A 20917-nucleotide genomic window follows, 5' to 3' on the forward strand; every position below is an offset into this window, starting at 1 on the left:
CAAAGTGAATCAGATATACATATATCCCCATATCTCCTCCCTCTTGCGTCTCCCTCCCACCCTCCCTATCCCACCCCTCTAGGTGGTCAGAGAGCACCCAGCTGATCTCCCTGTGCTATGCGGCTGCTTCCTACTAGCTATCTATTTTACATTTGGTAGTATATGTGAGTCAATGCCACTCTCTGAGTTATGTTTTATTCGGCGGGAATTTTTAGGACTTCAAGCCCAGGAGGCAGCATCTCAAGTAACCCTGAGAAAACTGGTCCAAGGAGGCGAGGGGGCGGGTTTTGCAACAAAGGGCAGGTAGTCGGGAACATCAAAAGATTATTGTAATTAAAGAAAACCAGATACCCCAAGTTAAGGAATTAAGCCCATTTCTACGCATGGGAAGATGCAAGCAAGAGTCTGGGCTCACTGAAATCATTCCTTTGATATGTACCTCAACTATCTGGGGCCAGTGTCCTGTGTTTTTGTAGGGAGTGGCTGCGGTCTGATGGCTGCTAGATGGCAGGTATTCTTTCCTTCCTGAGTTGCCTCAAGGCTCACCAGCTTACCTTCTGGTGGTGGCTACAATCCCCCGTGACTGTGACAGCCTCTGTTTACTGATATGTTAGGAAATAATCCATTTCTCAGTATCAAAATAAAGAAGGACTTTTCAGAACCGTAAAAAAAAAAAAGTAATGTTAGTTTATCATGCTGATGGTAAGAACAATTGCCCCCAATGCGCTCCTGCATAGTGGATCTTCCTTAGAGCAGCGCCCAGGCGATCGGATCCTGGCCTCAGCTTATGAAGCGAACGTAGAGGCTGACGTAGAGGCTGACGTAGAGGCTGTGCCCATGCCGGCCGGCGCGCTCGGAGGCAGGAACTTCCTGCCCACTGCTAGCCGCTCCCACTCCCGGCGCGCGCGCGCAGCCGGTGGAAGTGTGACTGAGAAAGGCGCTGTCAGTAACTTTCCGTCTCTGTGAACGGAGCAACCAAAACGACTTCTCGCAGAGTTGCAGAAGGTGCAAATGCGCCATTAACTAATTCCGCGTAAAGTTCCACTCACCGCGCAAGAGATGTCCCGTCACCCACTCCTTAGGACCTGCCCACTCCTAAGAGGAAGAAAGCAACTAAGAGAAAGTTTGAGGATGCAAGTTCCGGGAGGCTGTGGCCACGGCGCAGAGGGCGGGAGGCCCAACGGGGTGGGGCTCCGTGCTGTGTTCCCGGTTCTGGTGCTGATCCTGAGGCTCACGCTGCTCACCGCAGGTAGGGCAGGAGGGAGAGAAGGAAGGAGGCAGGGAGGGAGGAGGGGTGGCTTTCACTACGCAGTGAGGTCCGAGTCCGGCTGGGGCTAAATATCTTAAAAAGCCCCAACCAACCCTGAACTCTGTATTGTGAAATGCGGATTCATTTACTGATTCAACAGTTGTATACTGACGCCTACTATGTGCAGAGTCGGCACCTGTAGGAGTCTGTGAGCACACGCTCTGATGTTCTGTAAACCTCTGCCTCTCTTGCAGCATGCCAGTTGCTGGAACGGAGAGGCGTGAAATAAGAAATTTACTCTGGGACTTCCCTGGTGGTCCAGTGGTTGAGACTCCTCGCTTCCACTGCAGGGGGCACGGGTTCGATCCCTGATTGGGGAACTAAGATCCCGCATGCATGCTGCCAAAACAACAACAACAACAAGTTTATTTCCCACAGTTCTGGAAGCTGGGAAGTCCATGATCAAGGTGCTAACTGATTTGGTTCCTGATGAGGGACCCCTTCCCGGCTTGTAGGTGAACGCTTTTTACTATATCCTCAGGTTTGGAGAGATGTCTCATATTTCTCATGTCTCTTATTTTTTATTTTTATTTATTTATTTTTTGGCTGCGTGGCATGTGGGATCTTAATTCCCCGATCAGGGACCAAACCCATGTCCCCTGCAGTGGAAGCACAGAGTCTAAACCACTTGACCGCCAGGAAACTCCCTCTCATGTCTCTTATAAGAGCACTAATCTGATTCATGAGGGCTCACCCTCATGACCTAATTATCTCCCAAAGGCCCCTCCTCCAAATACCATCACACTAGGGATTAGGCCACAACATATGAATTTGGTGGGGACACAAACAGTCCATAACACATCCGCCAAACACATTTGTGGATTAGAAGCAACATTGCTAAGATGGCAATACTTGCCAAATTGATCTACAGATTCAGTTCAATTCCTATTAGAAACTTAGCTGACTTCTTTGTAGAAATTGATAAACTGTTTCTCAAATTCCTCTGAAATTGCAAGGCACCCAGCATAGCCAAAACAATCTTGGGAAAAAAAAAAAAAAAGAACAAAGTTGAAGGAGTTTATGTGGATTAATGAGGGGCCATAAACTAAGGGCCTTTGTATCTGAAGACCCCTCCCCCCGCCCCCACAAAAAGGGAAGTTGTTTCCAATTATATGGCAGTGTTTTAGAGCCCCAGGCCTATGTTTCTTCCAAGGGTCTTCTATAACACAGTTCTCATATTGCCCCAGGTTTTCTGGAAGTGGAGATGGCAGGAAGGACTCAGATGGTTTTCCTGAATGAAAATGCGACTATCTTTTGCAAGATCCCTGGTTTCCCACACCTGGACATCAACAGTATGGGTATCACCTGGTTTCGGAAGGCTCAGTTGTCTGAAATAGAGATCAAAGTGTTTGAATTTTTTGGAGACCACAAAGTGGCATTCCGACCTGGAGCCAACGTGTCTCCATGGAGGCTGAAGAGGGGGGATGCCTCACTGCAACTGCCTGGGGTCCAACTGTGGGAAGCAGGAGAGTACCGATGTGAGTTGGTGGTCACTCCTCAGAAGGCACAGGGGAGAGTCTGGCTGGAGGTTGTAGGTGAGTGCCTGAGGGCAGTGCCCTGTGATTCCCATGGTGATGGGGCTTGGGGTGGAGATGTAGATGGGCCAAGTGGAGCAGAGCATGGGCCTAGGAGTCACATAGACATGGGTTTGAGTCCTGGGCTTCCATGAACTTCTAGACAACTTTGGACAAGTTATTAATCATGCTGAATCTCAATGCCCTTCCCTCTAAACAAATGTAATAATACTTTTCTAAGAGGATTGACTGTAGGGAAGAGGCTATGAAAAATGCAAGGAGGATGCTTAGAATAGTGTTTGGCCCATTTTAAGTTCGCAGTAAAAGATAGTCAAAGTAATTATATAATTTCCTTGGTGTGTGGACAGTTAGTCTTCACTGAAGAGGTACCTCTGAAAGGTAGCTGGGGAAGGAGAGAGATTGCACTCTGGTTCCATGGATCTGAATCCTATTCTATCTAACTTTGTTGCTTCCAAACTGAGTGATTGGGTCAGCCATTTAACATCTTTACACGTGAATTTTCCCATGTGCAAATGAATTTTCCATGTGCAAAATGAGGCAATAAGTCATATCTGCCTCATAGTGTTCTGAGGATTACACAAGATCATGTAGGAAAATGCTCAGCCAGTGCTGTTGTGAGGTAGGTGCTCAGTCAAGATTTATAACAACACTTTTCCCTAAACACGTTTTTGAGCTCCACTTTCTTCTATTATAAATAGGTCAGATACTCTGTGGATGAGCTTGGGGCTGCCATAACAAAACACCACCGACTGGGTGGCTTAAACAACAGAAATTTATTTTCTCACAATTCTGGAGTCTAGATGAGATCAAGGTGGCAGCAGGGTTGGTTTCTTCAGAGGCCTCTCTCCTTGGCTTGTAGGTGCTTGTCTTCTCCCCGTGTCTTCACCCCCTCTTCCCTCTGTATTTGTGTATCCTAATCTCCTCTTCTTATACAGACATCAGTCATATTAGATTAGGATTCAACCTAATGATCTCATTTAACTTACCAACCTCAATGAAAACCCTACCTTCAAATATAGTCACAGTCTGAGGGACTAGGACTAGGGATTAGGACTTCAACATATGAATTTGGGGGGGGCATACAATTCAGCCTGTAACTGAAGGGCAGTGTCTGTGAGCCCTCCATAATTGTACTTAAGACTTTGAATGTTTTGTACATATTAATTTTGGTAATGGGGATGTATATTAGAATTCATTTCCTCTGCAACTGACAGAAAGCCTAAAATAAAAGGGTTTTTTTCCCCAAAAATTAGATACACTTTATTTTTTAGAAGAGTTTTAGATTTACAGAGAAATTGGAAAGTTAGTACCGAGTTCCCATATTACTCTTGCCTCCACACCCCACTTGCCCCATTAGTATCGTCTTGTATTTATGGTATATTTGTTATAATTGATGAATTGATTATTCATTAATAATGTTCTTTTTGGGTTAGTATTAGTTCTCTTTGGGTTCTCTTTGGGTTAGTTCTCTTTGGGTTAGTATTAGTATGGTATATCTTTCTCAATCCTTTTACTTTTACTCTATTTGGGTCCTCATATTTAAAGTGGGTTTCTTGTAGAAAGCACATGTTTGAGTCTTTTTTTTATCCACTATGACAGTCTCTGTCTTTTAGTTGATGTAGTTAGACCATTCATTTAAAGTGATTGCGTATATAGTTGGACTGATATGTACTGTGTTTGTATCTGTTTTCTATTTGGTGCCTTTGTTTTTTAAATTTTTTTAATTTAACTTTCCGCCTCTTTTTATGCCTTCTCTGTTTTGTTTTTTTTTTGTTCTTTTGCAGTACGCGGGCCTCTTACTGTTGTGGCCTCTCCCGTTGCAGAGCACAGGCTCTGGACGCGCAGGCTCAGCGGCCATGGCTCACAGGCCTAGCTGCTCCGCGGCATGTGGGATCTTCCTGGACCAGGGCATGAACCCGTGTCGCGTGCATCAGCAGGCAGACTCTCAACCACTGCACCACCAGGGAAGCCCCCCTTCTCTGGTTTTAATTGAATATTTTATATGATACCATTTTCTCTCTTTTCTCTGTATATCAATTATACTTATTTAAAATTTATTTTAATCGTTGTCCTAGAGTTTGCAGTGTACATTTACAACTAATTTAAGTCTGCTTTCAAATAACACTGTATTGCTCCATGGGTAGTACAGGTCCTTAATAACAGAGTATTTCCAGTTCTTCTCTCCCATCTCTTATAACATTACTGTCATTCATTTAACTTTTTCATATGCTATAACCACCCAGTACATTGTTGCTATTATTATTTTGAATGAACACAATGATCTGTTAGATCAGTTAAGCATAAGAAAAATAAATGTTTTATTTTGCCTTCATTTATTCCTTCTCTGACACTCTTCCTTTCTTTTTGTAGATTCTAGTTTCTGACCTATATCATTCTCCATCTCTCTGAAGAACTTCTTTTAACATGTAGCAAAGCAGGTCTACTGGTGACAGATTTCCTCAGTTTTTGTCTGAGAAAGTATACTTCATTTTTGAAGGGTAATTCTTCTGGATATAGGAGTCTAGATTGGTGGGGTTTTCTTTCTTCGAATACTTTAAATATTTCACTCCACTCTCTTCTTTCTTGCATTTAAGAAGTCCCATGTCATCCTTATCATTGTTCCTCTATAGGTAAGTTATTTTTTTCCTCTGGCTTCTTTCAAGATTTTCTCTTTGTTTTTTTGCATTTTGAATATGGTATACCTAGGTATAAATTTTTTTTTTTCTTTTTTTGGTATTTTTCTGCTCGGTGTTGTCTGAGCTTCCTGGATCTGTGCTTTGGTGTCTGTCATTAATTTTGGAAAATTCTCAGCCATTATTTTTCAAAATGTTTCTTCTGCTCCTTTCTCTTTTCTTCTTCTGGTATTCCTATTACATATGTTACCTTTTGCTGTCATCTCACAGTTCTTGGATATTCTGTTCCCTTCTGGTTTTTTTCCCCATTCTTTTTTCTCTTTGCATTTCAGTTTGGGAAGTTTCTATTGACATTTTTAAGCTAGCTAATTCTTTCCTTGGCACTGTGAAGTTTACTGATGAGCCCATCAGAGGCATTCTTCATTTCTTTTATAATGTTTTTGATTTCTAGCATTTCCTTTTGATTCTTTCTTAAAGTTTCCATCTGTCTATTTACATTATCCATTTGTTCTTGCATATTGTCTGCTTTTTCCATTAGTGCTCTTAACATTTTAATCATTATTTAGAATTCTCTATCTGATAATTCTAAAATCTGTGTCATACGAGAGTCTTGTTCTGAGGCTTGCTTTGTCTTTTCTTACTTTTCAGCATGCCTTGTAATTTTTTGTTGAAAACCAGATATTATGTATCAGGTAGTAAGAACTGAGGTGAATAGGCTTTTGGTGTGAGAGTCTATGTTGCTTTGGCTAGGCGTTAGGCTGTGTTTAGTGTTAATGCTGTACCTGTAGGTGCCAGAGTTTTCCCCCTTCCTTGTTTTGTTTGAATTTCCCTATGAACACCTTAAACAGAGCCTGTGTTTAACAGCTCTCTCAGTTGTAATCTGTTACCATTCTGGAACTCTGTTGATGTAGTGGTAAGGTGTTGTGGAGGAGAAGCAGTCTATACTCGTATGGTTAAATCTCATTCTTTTGAGTTGCCTGAGCCCCTAGGCTGTCTCACCTTCAGAAGTGTTTCTAGGTGAGGCGGGAAGGCTAGAGGGGGCTGGAGTTGGCTAATCATCACTATCCCAGGTCAGGCAAGACTCTGGCAAAGTCTTTTCCCTTGAGAGCATCCTTTATTATGGAGAATGCACTGGGTATATTTTTAAATAGTTAACTTTTCCTCTCCCCATTGCTCAAAATACGAGGGAATTTTTCTTGGATCTTCACAGTGAGAGCGTGGTGGGATTCTGGGAGGTAAAACTCATGAAAGTGTTGTGACCCCCCCTAAGGCTGGGCCTTTAGGAGTTTTTTATTCTCAATCTAGTCCACACTTATCCTTTAGCAATTTGTCAGAGTTACTGCTTAAGTGTGTCGACCAGTTTATTACTCCAGTACCTTCTGCTTAAGGTTTTATGATCTCGGCTGTGATTCTCTCAATCTGCCTGTCTTTTTTCAGGGTGGTGGTTTGCCCTGTCACCTCAATTCTCTGAAGGATCTAAGAAAAGCTGTGGATTTACAGTTTGTTCAGCTCAGCTTTTTTTTCCTGTTATGAGGATAGAAGTGATGACTTTAGGTCTTTACATGTCAGAGGGAAGCGAGAAGTCAATAGTGCTTTTAAGAAGGTAGTTTATTTTCCTTTCACAAAACTGTAGCTAACCCAGGGCATGTGTGGCAGTTCTGTGATCATCTAGGACCCAGGATCCTTTTATGTCATCACTTTGCCATCCTCAACCTGCATTTCCACCTTGTGCTTGGAAATGTCTTCTCCATCTCCAGCCATGACATGGTATTGCAGCCATTCTGCAAGAAGGAAGAAGTGGAGGGGGAGAGACACTGTTCTTTTCTTTAAGATACCCTTGTTATTTCAGGAGACTTCTTAGAAGTTGCTCTCACTACTTCTGAATACATCCAAACTTCCAGACCCTTAGTTCACATGCCTACACCCAGCTGCAGAGAAAGGTGGGAGAAGTAGCTTTAACTTGGAGGTGTCTTTGAAGAATAGAGATTCGCAGCAAGTAGCAGTCTCTGCCACAACACTGTTCCAAGGCTTTCCTCAGATTCTCAACCATGTCTATGACACAGAGGGGCTTAAGAAACTCTGCTTTATAAAATTGCTGTGGTCACAGCATATCGGCACCCTGCCAGCACTGGAACCAGCATACCCAGATCATTTAGCCTAGGCAGAATACCATTCAGTTGACTCACCTTTCCTGAAGGCTTGCCATGGGTCTGACATTGGGCTAATAATAAGCAAGTCTCTACCCACCCTCAAGGCATGATTTCTCTCCCCTGGCAGCTCACCCAGTCAGTAGCTTGTTTCTGGAGCGAGCCGTGGTGAAAGATAATGAAGACAGACATATTTTGTGTAAGTCAAGTGGATTCTACCCAGAGTATATTAACATAACATGGAAAAGGTGGACCCAGAAGGATCCCCAGTTCCAGGAGATTTCTGAGGACATTATCACTGGCCCCACCATGAAGAATGAGGATGGTACATTTAATATCACCAGCGACTTGAGGCTGAAGCCCTCTCTGGAAGACAATGTGACCATCTACCAGTGTGTGGTATGGCATGTATCCTCACTCATGTGCCAGAGTTTCAACTTCACCCCGATTCTGATAGGTAAGCAGCCCCCTAGACATTTCCCCAACTCTTCCTCTTGAGGGGAATATAATATCAACTTTGGTTCCCACACAGTCTAGGGGAATATGGGGGCCAATAGGGAAGGAGAGAAAGCTTGGTCTGGTTTAGCTCAGCCCCAGAGTCAGCAGTCCAGATTAGGTCCTTAAGCTGGGACAGATGGTCTAATAGGTAGAGAGTGGTGATGACCTGGCTTCCAGGGTCATGGCTCTGGTCCTGCTGGTCCAATGCATCTGCCTAGAGGTGAGGGAGGTAAGGAAGGCAGAGGCTAACCAGTGGCCCTGGGAAATGTGGTCAGGGTGTGCCAGGTGGGGCTTGGGATGGCCCTGAAGGGAGAGAGAAATTGTTCCTGGAAGTAAGGACTAGGGATTGTGTGGGTGGGTGGTGTGTGCAGGGATGTGTTTAGGATACATGTGGGGCATGGGGAATATGAAATTGAAATATGCTTTGTGTGTATGGTGTAAGGCATTTGTCTGGGTGATATGTGTATGTCTTAGTCCGTATGGGCTGCTATTGGGTTGGCCAAAATGTTCATTCGTTTTTTTCCATAAGATGGCTCTACTAGCACTTAGTTGTCTTTAACGTCATTCAAAACAATTTTGTTAGATTGTACGTGACAGCTGTCATATCAGCGTGCATTTAAAAAAAGACATCAAAATTGGTGAAGTTTTGTGTAGCCATTTTAATATTGAAGATGGAAGAAAAAAAGCAACATTTTTGGCATATTATGCTTTATTATTTCAAGAAAAGTAAAAACACAACCGAAATGCAAAAAAGACTTGTGCAGTGTATGGAGAAGGTTGCTGTGACTGATCAAACGTGTCGAAAGTGGTTTGCGAAGTTTCGTGCTGGAGATTTCTTGCTGGACGATGCTCCACGGTCAGGTAGACCAGTTGAAGTTGATAGCGATCAAATCAAGACATTAATTGAGAACAATCAACATTATACCACGCAGGAGATAGCCAACATACTCAAAATATCCAAACCAAGCGTTGAAAATCATTTGCACCAGCTTGGTTATGTTCATCTCTTTGATGTTTGGGTTGCACATAAGTTAAGCAAAAAAAACCTTCTTGACCGTATTTCTGCATGCGATTCTCTACTTAAACATAACAAAAATGTTCTGTTTTTAAAACAAATTGTGACGGGCGATGAAAACTGGATACTGTACAATAACGTGAAACGGAAGAGATCGTAGGCAAGCGAATTGAACCACCACCAGCCACACGAAATGCCAGTCTTCATCCAAAGAAGGTGATGTGTATATGGTGGGATTGGAAGGGAGTCCTCTATTATGAGCTCCTTCCGGAAAACCAAACGATTAATTCCAACAAGTACTGCTCCCAATTAGACCAACTGAAAGCAGTACTTGACGAAAAGCATCCAGGATTAGTCAACAGAAAACACATAATCTTCCATCAGGAAGATTACATCCATTACATCCATTACATCCATTACTTCCATTACATCCATAATGTAACACCACGTGTTTCTTTGATGACCTGGCAAAAACTGTTACAGCTTGGCTGGGAAGTTCTGATTCATCTGCCGTATTCACCAGACATTGCACCTTTGGATTTCCATTTATTTAGGTCTTTACAAAATTCTCTTAATGGAAAAAAAATTCAATTCCCTGGAAGACTATAAAAGGCACCTGCAACAGTTCTTTGCTCAAAAAGATTAAAAGTTTTGGGAAGGTGGAATTATGAAGTTGCCTGAAAAACAGAAGACAGTGGAACAAAAGGGTGAATACGTTGTTCAATAAGTTCTTGGTGAAAATGAAAAATGTGTCTTTTATTTTTACTTAAAAATCGAAGGCACGTTTTGGCCAACCCAATACAACAAATTGCCACAGACTGGGTCACTTATAAAGAACAGAACTTTATTTTTCACAGTTCTGGAGGCTGGAATTCTGAGATTAGTGCGCCACTATGGCTGAGAGCCCTTTTCCAGGTTTCAGACCTCTCATGGTGTCCCCACATGGTGGAAGGGGTGAGGGATCTCTCGAGGGCCTCCTTTATAAGGCACTAATCTGACTCATGAGGGCTCCACCCTCATGACCTAAAGCTCCCCAAAGCCCCACCTCCTAATACCATCGTATTGGGCATTAGGATTTCAACATAAGAATTTTGAGGGGAGATAGACATTCAGTCTACAGCAGTATACAAGTGATACAGGGTAGTGTAGTAGTATGGAAGCTTTGGACGTGTGCATGGTATGTGTATATTGTATGTGGTGTTTGATATTGCGGTGTTTTTCTGGCAAGTGCTAAGCAGGCTGTTTGATGTGTGAAGGTGTTAAGTGATAGGATGGAGGATGCAAAGACGTGTGGCAGAAGGTTGGTGGTTCTATCTCTGACAGGGAAGATGATACACAGCCACACAGATCCTAGAAGCAGTCGTGTGGTCTTCTTTGGCCCCTGCCAGTAGGTTTCCTCTTAATGTTCTCCTCTTCTTTCTCTCTGCAGAATCTGAGAAGAAAACTGACTCGTGGATTGTTTGGTTGTGTATTGGATTAATCTCTGCTGGACTGATCGTATTAATTTTATTTTTGTTTTTTTCTTTGGAAAAGATAAGAGGCTGCAAAGCAAAGTTTAGACTTATGTTTTGGAGTAGACTCTGGGAATTCAGAATTCATGGCCAATGCATGGTGTTGGGGAGTTCTCAGTGTTGATGCTGGGATATTCTAAGTGTGTTTATGGTGTGTAGCTTTTTCTGATGTGTTGGGGAGGAACTGTCTCATTTGGTCTCCATGTGGTGGCCTGGGACTCTGAGGAGATGCATTGTAAAGCCCCTCTGCCTTCTCATAATAAAGTCTCACTGTAAATCGAACCTGACCTCATTGTTCACACCAGTCCTGTGAATGATGTGGGCTGCACTAGTGTTCTCACATATAGAATCCACAGCTCAGAGAGGGGAATTCCTTCCCCCGGTTGCTCATATTTTGTTAATAGCTCAATGAGATAACTTACCACCCAGATTTTACTGGTTTAACCAAGAACTTCTAACCCTAGTGAGGGTGTTTCCAAACTAAAACATGTTTCCAAACATGTTTATCCCTCTGGCCCACATAGCAAATAAAATAACTCAGGCTGTTGTTAAGACCAGTGTAAATGTGTTGGTTAAATGGTTCTAGGTAATAAAATTGCCTCCAGTTATTTATGAGCCTGCCAAGGCAGAATCTGTGCAATAGCTAATATATCTCATTATAAATGCTTTAGGAAAAGCAGAAAAATCGATTAATCAAGAAAAAGGCTGTTTGTCTAAAGCTGACCCACTGATTCATAGAGCCTGCTGGAGGGTGAGAGACACGGGAATCAGAGCCTGCTAGAGGATGAGAGACCCTGGAAGCTGGAGCTAGTTGCTCTAGTGGAGGCCAGTCTGGATCAGATGACAGCCACCGGACATGTAAGCAAATCTAGCTGAGATCATCAGCATCAACAGAACCAACTCTCAAATGCATGAGAAATACTTATTTTTTCTTTTTCTTTTTCTTTTTCTTTTTGGTGGATGGGCTGTGTCACAGCATGTGGGATCTTAATATTCCCGGCCAGGGATCGAACCCGTGTCCCCTACAGTGGAAGCATGGAGTCTTAACCACTGGAGTGCCAGGGAAGACGCTTTGTTTTTCTTGCTTTCTTTTTTTGAGAAATACTTATTTTTTCAAAGCCACTGTGTTTTAGGGTGGTTTGTTACATAGCAAAAGCTAACTGATACAGCTCCCCAGGAAGTTGAATTTTGACCCAAAAGTGTTGTTGCCGTGGAGATGTGCTGCTGAGAGCCCCTCCAAGACAGAGCCTGCTATGAAGAGTGTACTTAGCCACCATGTTCCAGCTATGGTATCTCAGGGATCTGCTGTAGCTTTTGAGCTTATGCCATGCTCTCCTGGCCAGCCAATGGCCGATCAAGGCAGGAATCTTTGGAGCTCCCTGTTGGGATGGCTGAGATTTTCTTGGAGTTGCACTGTCATCTGACGCTCTTGCTAGCCAATCGTCCTTTCTTCCTCCCTTCACAGGTATAAGACCTATGTCAAAGTTTCAGTCAGAACTGTAGTTATTTACTTCTGTCTGGTTTACGCTGGAGTATCTTCCCTTCCCCAATAATAATGGCATTATAGGGAAAACTGGAGTTGATCAAGTGAAGAGTACACAGAGGCAGGGCTGCGTAATAAATTGTGTAGTGTATCACTGCTTTACTCATTGGCATCAGTGCCTGGAAGGACCTAAGTATGGGGGACAGAGAGAAGTTCACACTCCTGTACCCAAGTTGGCCAGTCTAGGTGGCCTGCCTTTCACATCACTCCAGAGTTGGGCCAGCCCAGAGTGGAAATAGAGTAGGGTGTAGGTAGATGGAGATGTACAATGCCCCAGTCAGGTGGTCCTGGCACAGAGGATGCCAGTAATCTAGATTCTAATGCAACAAACCCACTCTCTGGAACTCAGTTCTGACCTTAATCCCATTGTTCGGCCTTTCCGCAATTCCTTTCAAGTTGGAACAGATCTGTTGTTCTTCAGGCCTGCCCCAGTCTAGGGTCAGCAGCATTCATGTCTTCTTCCCCCAAGTCTTCTGCATGTCTTGGTACAATAGGGTGTCTGACACTGGACCTGGGGAGACCTCAAAGGTGAGCCCAGAGATGTGTGGGGAGCCAGGGCTACTCCCTGCAGCAAGCTCCCTAGGAAAGTTCTCCCTAAAAGAAGATGTTGGAGAGGAACTCAAGAGCAGGACAGAGCTGGGAGGATGCTACCTGAGGAGAATGGGTTCTATAGAAGCTGGGTGAGTCCTCCCCAGCAGAAAGGCTGGAGGTCCACCTTAGTGGGCCACATGTGGGCCATGCAGTGACTGGCTGCATATGCCAAATCCAGAGGCATTAGGCCTGAGCAGGTTTCCAGTATGGGTAGGGGGCTAGTTTTCCCAGACTGGCAATTCAGTTTCACTACTGGAAGAGGGTGGCTTGGCTTCCCTCCTCTCTTGAACTCAGGACTGAGGCCCAGGACACATGTCACAACACCTGGTGTGAGCTGGGGACAGACAGGAGTGGCAGATGTGCCCCATTAGTCTGCATTGCCACCTGACTGGCTGTGGGAAAGGTAGCCTGGAAGGTAGGGACCCCAGTCCATTTGCAAGAAGGCGGAAGATGGAGGGTTCATCATACACATGGGTGGGAGAAAGTGTTGGTGAGGTCCTGTAATAGGGAAGAAACTTTGTATTCTATTACAAGTTAATCACTAAAGGGATGTTGCCTATAAGCTTAAATTATACATAATGGCCCGTCCCTGGGAACCCTGCCTCCCACTAATGAGTATTAAGCTAAAATACCTTTGTTTAGCTCAAAGGAAACATCCTGACCAGGCCCACCTGTGAATGACTGCAGGAAGGAAGAAATTAACACATACCCTCTGGAAGCTGACAGGAACCAGGACATGTTTGACTTTACCCCCTCCCCTTTTAGTATAAAAGAAGCCTGAATTTCTAACTCAGGCAAGATGGTTCTTAGGGGCACGAGCCACCACCTTCTCCGTCTGCTGGCTTTATGAATAGAGTCGCTGTTCTTTGCCCCAACAACTCGTCTCTTGATTTATTGGCCTGGCATGTGGCGAGCAGTACAAGCTTGGACTCAGTTAACAGTCCCTCTGGCTCCCTTGGTGTTTTGGACGTGATCTAGGCTGTCACTTATCATAGCTGAGTCTGTATCAGTCTCAAATCTGGGACCTTCCTGAGTTGCGCTTTCCCTTCCTGTTATTGGTCTAGAGACATGACGCTTGAGATCAAGGTGGCACCCCTAGATGAAGGTGGCGCTCAGGAGATTGGGACTGTGCAGCAGGGGAAGGGAGCAGGGCTGTGGTTTGAGACACACTCGGGTTCAAATCTTGGGCCTGCCACTTACTAGCTGTGAGATGTTAGCAAGTTAACAGCAAGTCTGATCCCGACTCCTCATCTGCAAACCCAGAGAACAGTGCCTCTGTCAGCACTGGACCACAGTGACCTGAGATACATCCTTGGGATCTGGAGAGCCATTTCTGCACACAGGGTGTGGACAAGCTTGGACTGCTACATCTGCTCTCACGTGACACCCAGTGCTGTCCTCGAGGCGGAATATCAGAAACAAAATTCTCACAAAAGTTCCTGCTGGGCTGAGTGGAGCTCAGGGGAGCTCCCTTGTCTAGTTTAGACAAGTGCCTTAAAAAGGGGGTGCCCCCAAATGGTGGGAGCACTGTCAGTGGACAAGAACATCCGGTGGAGGGAGTCAAGGAAGGTCTGGTCCAGCTGTCCCTCCATGCCTGGAACTTTCCAGCTCCTCCCTGAGCTAAGCCTAAAGGCTAGGGGTCTCAGAGCGGAAAGCCTCGACCAGTGGTTCTGAGTTTTGGGGATCAAGTAGGTCTTGTCTGTGGTCAGCAGGTGGCGCTGAGCCCTCAGTTCTGCCGGTTCACTGTCACCAGCTGTTTAAGGTGCATGAGGGAGTGGAGGAAGGTTACTCTGGATGGTCCCCAGAGAAGGTGCTGCCCAGGGGCTTCTCATTAGTGAGTCTGGTCTCCTGCTCTGGTCTTAAGGACGGTCAAGCTGAGTCCCAAGAGCCAGGCACTGTCCCCAGAACTCTGGGCCAGCTCTGAGGAGCTTCTCATCCCTTCTTCCTCTAAGCCAGAAACAGGTCAGCTCAGCAAAGAATCAATGTTGGGGGGTCTGTGGGTGCAGAGAGGGGGCATCTTAGAGCTTCGACCAGCAGCTTCCTGGCCATTCAGGCCTGCCTCTGGAGTAGCCTGGGACAAACTCTCACTGATCCAGCCAAAGCCCTCTGCAGGCCTCAAACTGCAGCATTGACCTTGGCTTGTCCTCTACATTATCCACCATTCATTCATTCATTCAGCACTTACTCAGGGCCAGTCACAGTGCTGAGTCAGGCACAGTCCCTGACCTCAAGGAGCCATGGACTTGGGGATGGGGAGACGGACCCATAAACACAGGCAAAAGTAGAATGCCCACAAGCACAGAGGAAGGGAAGGGACCATCGCTTTCTAGAGGAATCAGGGGAGGCTTCAAGGAGGCATCATTTGGCTTGGACCTTAATGGATTTCAACAGGTAGAGATGAGGCTTGGGCATTCCAGGCAAAGGGAATAAACAAGCAAAAGCTCAGATGTAGGAAGATAAATACAAGGAGGGGATGCTGAGGCTGCCAGCGGGACGGGTGGTTGCACAGTGTCCTGGCCAGAGAACAGTAAGCTGTAAGGCTGGAAAGCAGGCAAAGCCTGAAATGACTGGTCACAGGTCTAGCCTTGACCAGAAGGTGATGAGGAACTACTGGAGGCACTTGACGTTGGAGAGAATGATGTCTTTTAATAAGACCACTCTGGTGGCTACATGGCAGATGGTGTGCAGAGGATGAGATGGAGACAAGAAGCCCAGGTAACAGTTGCAGTCACAGCCCCTGTCATCGGGGTCTGAGCTGGGAGGGGACATTGTGTAGAAAGTAAGACCAGGCAGAGAAACGCATCACCAGGGGACATGTAATAGCACCTTCTCTCAGCATTTGCTTGCTCAGTTGTCTCACCACGTGGCTGATTGAATAGCAGTCTCAACAGTTAACATTTATTGAGCACTTATTATGGACGAGGCACTCAAGCATTTGACATAACGCTTTTCACTTACTCCAACAATTCTATGAGGTAGGTACTTGTAGTATCCCCACTTTATAGATGAGGCAACTGAGGCACAGAGAGGTTAAGTTATGTGACCAAGGTCTTAGAACTCAAGCAACTGTTTTGAGAGCTAACGCTCCAATTGCCACACTAATGCCTGTGACATACCCGCCTCTCTCCTGAGCCCCTCGGCCTTCCATCAGCCCCCTGGGAGTGGAGGCAGGGCTCAGGGCTATAAGCCTGATGGGTGCCCAACGGAGACGGTCAGACAGTCTTGTAGGGCTGGGCTACCAAAGGCAGGAAGGGGAAGTCTCTGAACTAGGGGAAGAGGGCCAGCCCCAGGTCCCTTTCCTGGCCTCCCAGCTGGGGTCCATGGCGCCTCTGAGATGTAGGCTGGCAGCTGCCAGCCCCTGCTCTCCCTGCCCACCAGCAAGAACAGCCCAGAGTTTAGGTCACGAAGGGGGAGGCTTTATTGACAATGGAGAAGGCAGAATTCTGGGCAAGTACACACAGCACTGCTCCAAGAGTCCGGCTTGGGGGTCAAGCCTGTCAGGACCAAGGGCCTTTGTGCCTCAGGGACCTCACACACCCACTCCATCCTGAGCTTTCCAACATCTCCTTTTCTAGCAACCCAAAGGCCCTCCATGGCCACCCTCTGGACAAAGTGAGTGGCAGCCACTGGGTGGGGGGGAGCCAGGCCAGGGTACAGTCTGAGGCCTGCCAAGCGTGGTGGGCCCAGGACCCCAATCTCTCCCCAGCCTCTTTCAGCTTGGCATGCCAGGGTCCGCCCCAGCCCACTCCAGCCTCCCAGGGCTGGGGACAGAATGGAAGTAGGCAGGTGCAGCAGCCCCAGCCCCTGGAGCCCCCACTGAAGAAGCCTTGGGGTCAGGGGTAAGGGGCCCGTCTCCCCTTCCCCGTGCCTGGGCAGGGCTCAGCAAGGTAAGCCTCCCGGTGCCATTTCCTCTCTGCCAAGCCCGCCCCAGGGAGGCTCCACATCTCCAGCCCTCCAGCTAGACTGTGTTCCCTCATTGCCTGCCCTCCCCAGCAGGCCAGGCCCACCCTTTTGGCCATCACCTTTTCAGGGACCAAGTAGGGGCTGGGGCCTCAGCACAGGCATCTCTCAGGGCCACAGAAACAGAGCAGCAGGCCTCCCATCTGGGGACTGTTCTTCCCCAGCCACCCGTCCAGCTTGCAGCCGGTCGGTCGTGGGGGCCGAGGACTAGATGGAGTCCCAGCTTTAGGGCCTGACACTTCCCACAGCTCCCCTAGCCTGGGGCAGGGTCGGGGGGAAAGCCAGTCCTGAGTTGGGGCTGGGAGGAGCAGGGACAAAAATAACCCGGTACAGGCTCCTGCTGAGGCCAGAAATAGAGTAGCGACAAGTGCCTTGCAACACCCTGGGCGAGCAGCAGGCAGGGAGGTTGAGATGAGGAGGGCCCAGCCTCTTAACAGGTCCTGGCCTGGCCGAGGGGCCCGCACTACGTCCAGTCTACATACCATGCCACACTGGCCTGCACGCACATGAGGAAGGGGGCCCAAGGGAGCAGGGCTCAGGACAGGGACTCTGGAGAGATGCTGAACTTGGCCTTGGCCTTGGCCACGGCCACGCTGCGCTTGCGCAGGGGCCCGCGGGCGAGGGTCAGGACATCCAGCAGGCTGGGGTCCTCATCCAGCTGGCGGGCCGTGCAGAGCGGCGTGGGCACTTTGATGGTATTGCCAAACTTGGAGTAGTCCACAGAGTAGCGGCCATCCTCCTCGGCCACGATGGGTACAAAGCGCTGGCCCCACAGGATCTCGTCGGCCAGGTAAGAGGTGCGGGCCTGGGTGGTGATGCCCGTGGTTTCCACCACACCTTCCAGGATGACGATGATCTCAAGGTCCTGATGGTGGTGCAGGTCGCAGGGCGCCAGGTCATAGAGCGGGCTGTTGGCGTCAATGACGTGGTAGATGATGAGGGGAGCCACCAGGAAGATGTTATTGCCACCCACACCATTCTCCATGGGGATGTCCACCTGGTGGAGGGGTACCACCTCGCCCTCAGGGCTGGTGGTCTTGCGCACCACCTGCATGTGGATGGTGGCGCTGATGATCATGCTCTTGCGGAGGTCGCCCACGCGTAGCATGAAGCAGAGGCGGCTGTGGCGCAGGGCGATGACCGCATGCTTGCTGAAGATGAGGGTCTCAGCCCGCCGGTGGGCCTGGGCAGTCTTCATGAAGATGCAGCCCAGCATGATGGCATTGATCATGAGCCCCACGATGTTCTGCACAATGAGGATCAGGATGGCCAGAGGGCACTCCTCGGTCACCATGCGCCCGCCGAAACCGATGGTCACCTGCACCTCAATGGAGAAAAGGAAGGCAGATGAAAAGGAGTGGATGCTGGTGACGCAGGGCACAGCAGCACCCTCACCAGGGGCCAGGTCACCGTGGGCGAAGGCGATGAGCCACCAGACCATGGCAAAGAGCAGCCAGCTGCACAGGAAGGACATGGTGAAGATGAGCAGCGTGTATGGCCACTTGAGGTCCACCAGCGTGGTAAACACGTCCTGCAGGAAGCGACCTTGCTCCCGGATGTTCTTGTGGGCCACGTTGCAGTTGCCATTCTTGGACACGAAACGGGCTCTCCGCTCACGGGCACGGTACCGGGGCTCTGTCGGGTCCTCTGCTAGCCGCGTCAGCACATACTCCTCAGGGATGATGCCTTTGCGGGACAGCATGGCTCCAGCGACCACCAGGGAGAGGTCTCCCCCATGGGGGAGGAGCAACCACCTGACTGAGGCTTCAACCTACTTTGGGGTTTCTGCCCTGGGACCACCCTAAGTCTGCACCGGCCTCACTTCTGAGATGCCTCCCCAGCTAGACTCATCCTCAGCTCCACCTGGCCCCTCCTTCACTTTATACCAGCCTCACACCTCAGCCCACCTGCCCACTGCCTACTGAACCCCCTACTCTGCCTGTTCCCCACCTGGCTCTGGATCCCAGCTCAGCTCTCCTCCACTCGCTGACCACCCCTGGGCGTCTCCCTAGGACCCTTCTCCCCACTCAGCCTTCTTTCTCAACCCACCTCTCCCACCTGGGAACGTCACACCTCCGGATCTTACCAACCGACCACACCCCACACAACCCGCACCGTGTTTCCCGCCTCACCCATTTCGGCCCCGGGCTCCCCTCCAAGCTCCAGTTTCATACCGTCTCACCTCCAGGTACCTCTTTCCTAACCCACCCTCCGTAGCGCTCTCGCCGCTCTCCGATCTCCCTCTAGCTCTCGTCCTCTCTGTCTCCTTGGGATCCTCCGCCCTCCAGAGTCACCACTCCACCCAGCTCCACTCCTGATCCCCTCGCCCCCAGCGCGACCTGGCTGGCGGGGCCCACTCTAAGCCGCGGCCTCCCGGCTCCGCGCCGGCAGCACGCACGCCGGCGCCGCGACCCCGCCCGCCGCTCCGTCCCTGCCCCCACCCCGCGCTCCTCGCCGCGGCACCTGCTCCTGCTCATCAAGCCGCAGTCCTCGCCTCCCCGCCCCCTCCTGCTGCCCGGGCGCTCGCGGAGGGCCGTCCTCCGGTCCTTCTGTGTGTCAATCGGCCCGCGGAGGCCGACCTGTGCTAGGTGGGGTGGAGAATTGAGGACACCGAACGCCGGAGGCGTGGAGTGGGGGCCGGGGGCCGCCAGGGGGAGCCCGACCTATTCCTGGGCTGGAGGGCTGGCGGGCACAAGCTCAAGCCCCGCCCCTCGCCATTCACCTCCCACCGTCTTCCTTCTCCCGGCTCGCTTCGTCTGGCCTTGGGAGTTTGCCCAATCAGATGGACTAAAGAGGTTCCTCCCAGCCCACACGCTACGAAATTAGGGCGGGGCGGGGCAGGGCGGGACGGGGGCGGGGTGAAGGGAGTCGTGACCCGCCCTCCCATTCTGGGGACCGATTCCCTGTCTCCCTGGTCCCACCGCAATTTTCCCATCCTGGGTTGGGTCAGTATCCGCCTGGGCTTTGTGGGTTCCCAGCAAAAGGAGGTACCGAGGAGCTGTGTCACCAACCTGGTGACTGGGGTTGGGGCGGGGAGATTAGGTGGCCCGAGGAATCCTAACTGACCGCTTCTTTTCTATGGCGATGATTTTAGTATTTTCAGAGTCACGAATCCTTTGAGGGCCTGATGAAAGCCACGGACTTCCTGGGGGTGGGGCGTGGAGATGTACCTTAGTAGGTGTAGAAACATAGTTTAACACCCACTACAGGGGATGCTGGATGCTGCAGCCCACAAGCCTGGGTGGATGCATCTTCTCAGTCATGACCCACACTTTCAATCCCACCCCTGCATTTTATTATATCTTATTTTATTATTTATTTATTTAAAAAATTTTAAAATATATTTGTTTATTTTTGGCTGTGTTGGGTCTTGTTGCTGTTCGTGGGCTTTCTCTAGTTGCAGTGAATGGGGGCTCCTCTTCGTTGAGGTGCGCAGGCTTCTCATTGTGGTGGCCCGTGGAGCATGGGCTCTAGGCACTTGGGCTTCAGTAGTTGTGGCACACGGGTTCAGTAGTTGTGGCTCGCAGGCTCTAGAGTGCAGGCTCAGTAGTTGTGGTGCACGGGCTTAGTTGCTCCGCGGCATGTGGGATCTTCCCAGACTAGGGCTCCAACCCGTGTCCCCTGCTTTGGCGGGCGGATTCTTAACCACTGCGCCACCAGGGGAGCCCCCACCCCTGCATTTTAAAGGGGGTTTGAGCTACTGGCACTTGCTTTACACCTCCTTACACCTGCAGCCTGAGGAGCTGTGTCAGGGCTAGCTTGGGCACTGGGGTTCCTAAGCTCTTGGCCTGAAGAGGAGTGGTGTTTCTACTGCAGGCATCAACCTAGTATTGTCCTGTGGCTTGGGCCCCCTCTACTACTCATGGTAGATCTTGGGCTATACTGCCAGAGATGCAGTGCTTAGGGTGGGGAAAGGAAAATAGGGTGAGCAGAGAGGGCAGCTCAAGGAGACAGAGTTACACAGGAAAACTCTGGGGCAACTACGGCTGCTCAGCCATCAGAAAAGGAACCTTGGAGAGTCTTCCCAGGGAGTTCAGATACTATCGCAGAAACCCCTGAGGTCCAAGGAGGATGGACTATTTTGTGTGGTCCAAAGTATAAACCAGTATAGACAGAGTGGAACAGAGGCAGGCTTTGATTTCACGTATGGAAGAGTCATTTCTAATTACCAGAGA

General features: G+C 48.7%; 2 protein-coding genes across 2 annotated transcripts; one reads left to right on the forward strand and one right to left on the reverse strand.

Annotated features, from left to right (window-relative positions):
• Positions 1–666: 666 nt before the first annotated feature.
• On the forward strand, positions 667–11269 carry NCR3LG1 (natural killer cell cytotoxicity receptor 3 ligand 1). Its single transcript, XM_060018567.1, has 4 exons — positions 667–1249; positions 2497–2844; positions 7755–8081; positions 10567–11269. Exons 1-4 carry the CDS (start codon positions 1060–1062, stop codon positions 10770–10772), a joined length of 1071 nt encoding a protein of 356 aa, XP_059874550.1. The 5' UTR covers positions 667–1059; the 3' UTR covers positions 10773–11269.
• Positions 11270–15223: 3954 nt separating this feature from the next.
• KCNJ11 (potassium inwardly rectifying channel subfamily J member 11) lies at positions 15224–19004 on the reverse strand. Its single transcript, XM_060017324.1, has one exon. The coding sequence runs from the start codon at positions 18442–18444 to the stop codon at positions 17278–17280; it is 1167 nt and encodes a 388-aa protein (XP_059873307.1). The 5' UTR covers positions 18445–19004; the 3' UTR covers positions 15224–17277.
• Between the last annotated feature and the right edge of the window lie 1913 nt (positions 19005–20917).

Source organism: Delphinus delphis, chromosome 8, assembly GCF_949987515.2.
Source record: "Delphinus delphis chromosome 8, mDelDel1.2, whole genome shotgun sequence".
Classification (NCBI taxonomy): Eukaryota; Metazoa; Chordata; class Mammalia; order Artiodactyla; family Delphinidae; genus Delphinus; species Delphinus delphis.

Coding starts and splice junctions, on each gene's coding strand:
- NCR3LG1 (XM_060018567.1), top strand. CDS start 1,060: ATGTCCCGTCACCCACTCCTTAGGACCTGCCCACTCCTAAGAGGAAGA. Junction 2,845..7,754: donor AGTCTGGCTGGAGGTTGTAG/GTGAGTGCCTGA, acceptor CTCCCCTGGCAG/CTCACCCAGTCAGTAGCTTG. Junction 8,082..10,566: donor CTTCACCCCGATTCTGATAG/GTAAGCAGCCCC, acceptor TTCTCTCTGCAG/AATCTGAGAAGAAAACTGAC.
- KCNJ11 (XM_060017324.1), bottom strand. CDS start 18,444: ATGCTGTCCCGCAAAGGCATCATCCCTGAGGAGTATGTGCTGACGCGG.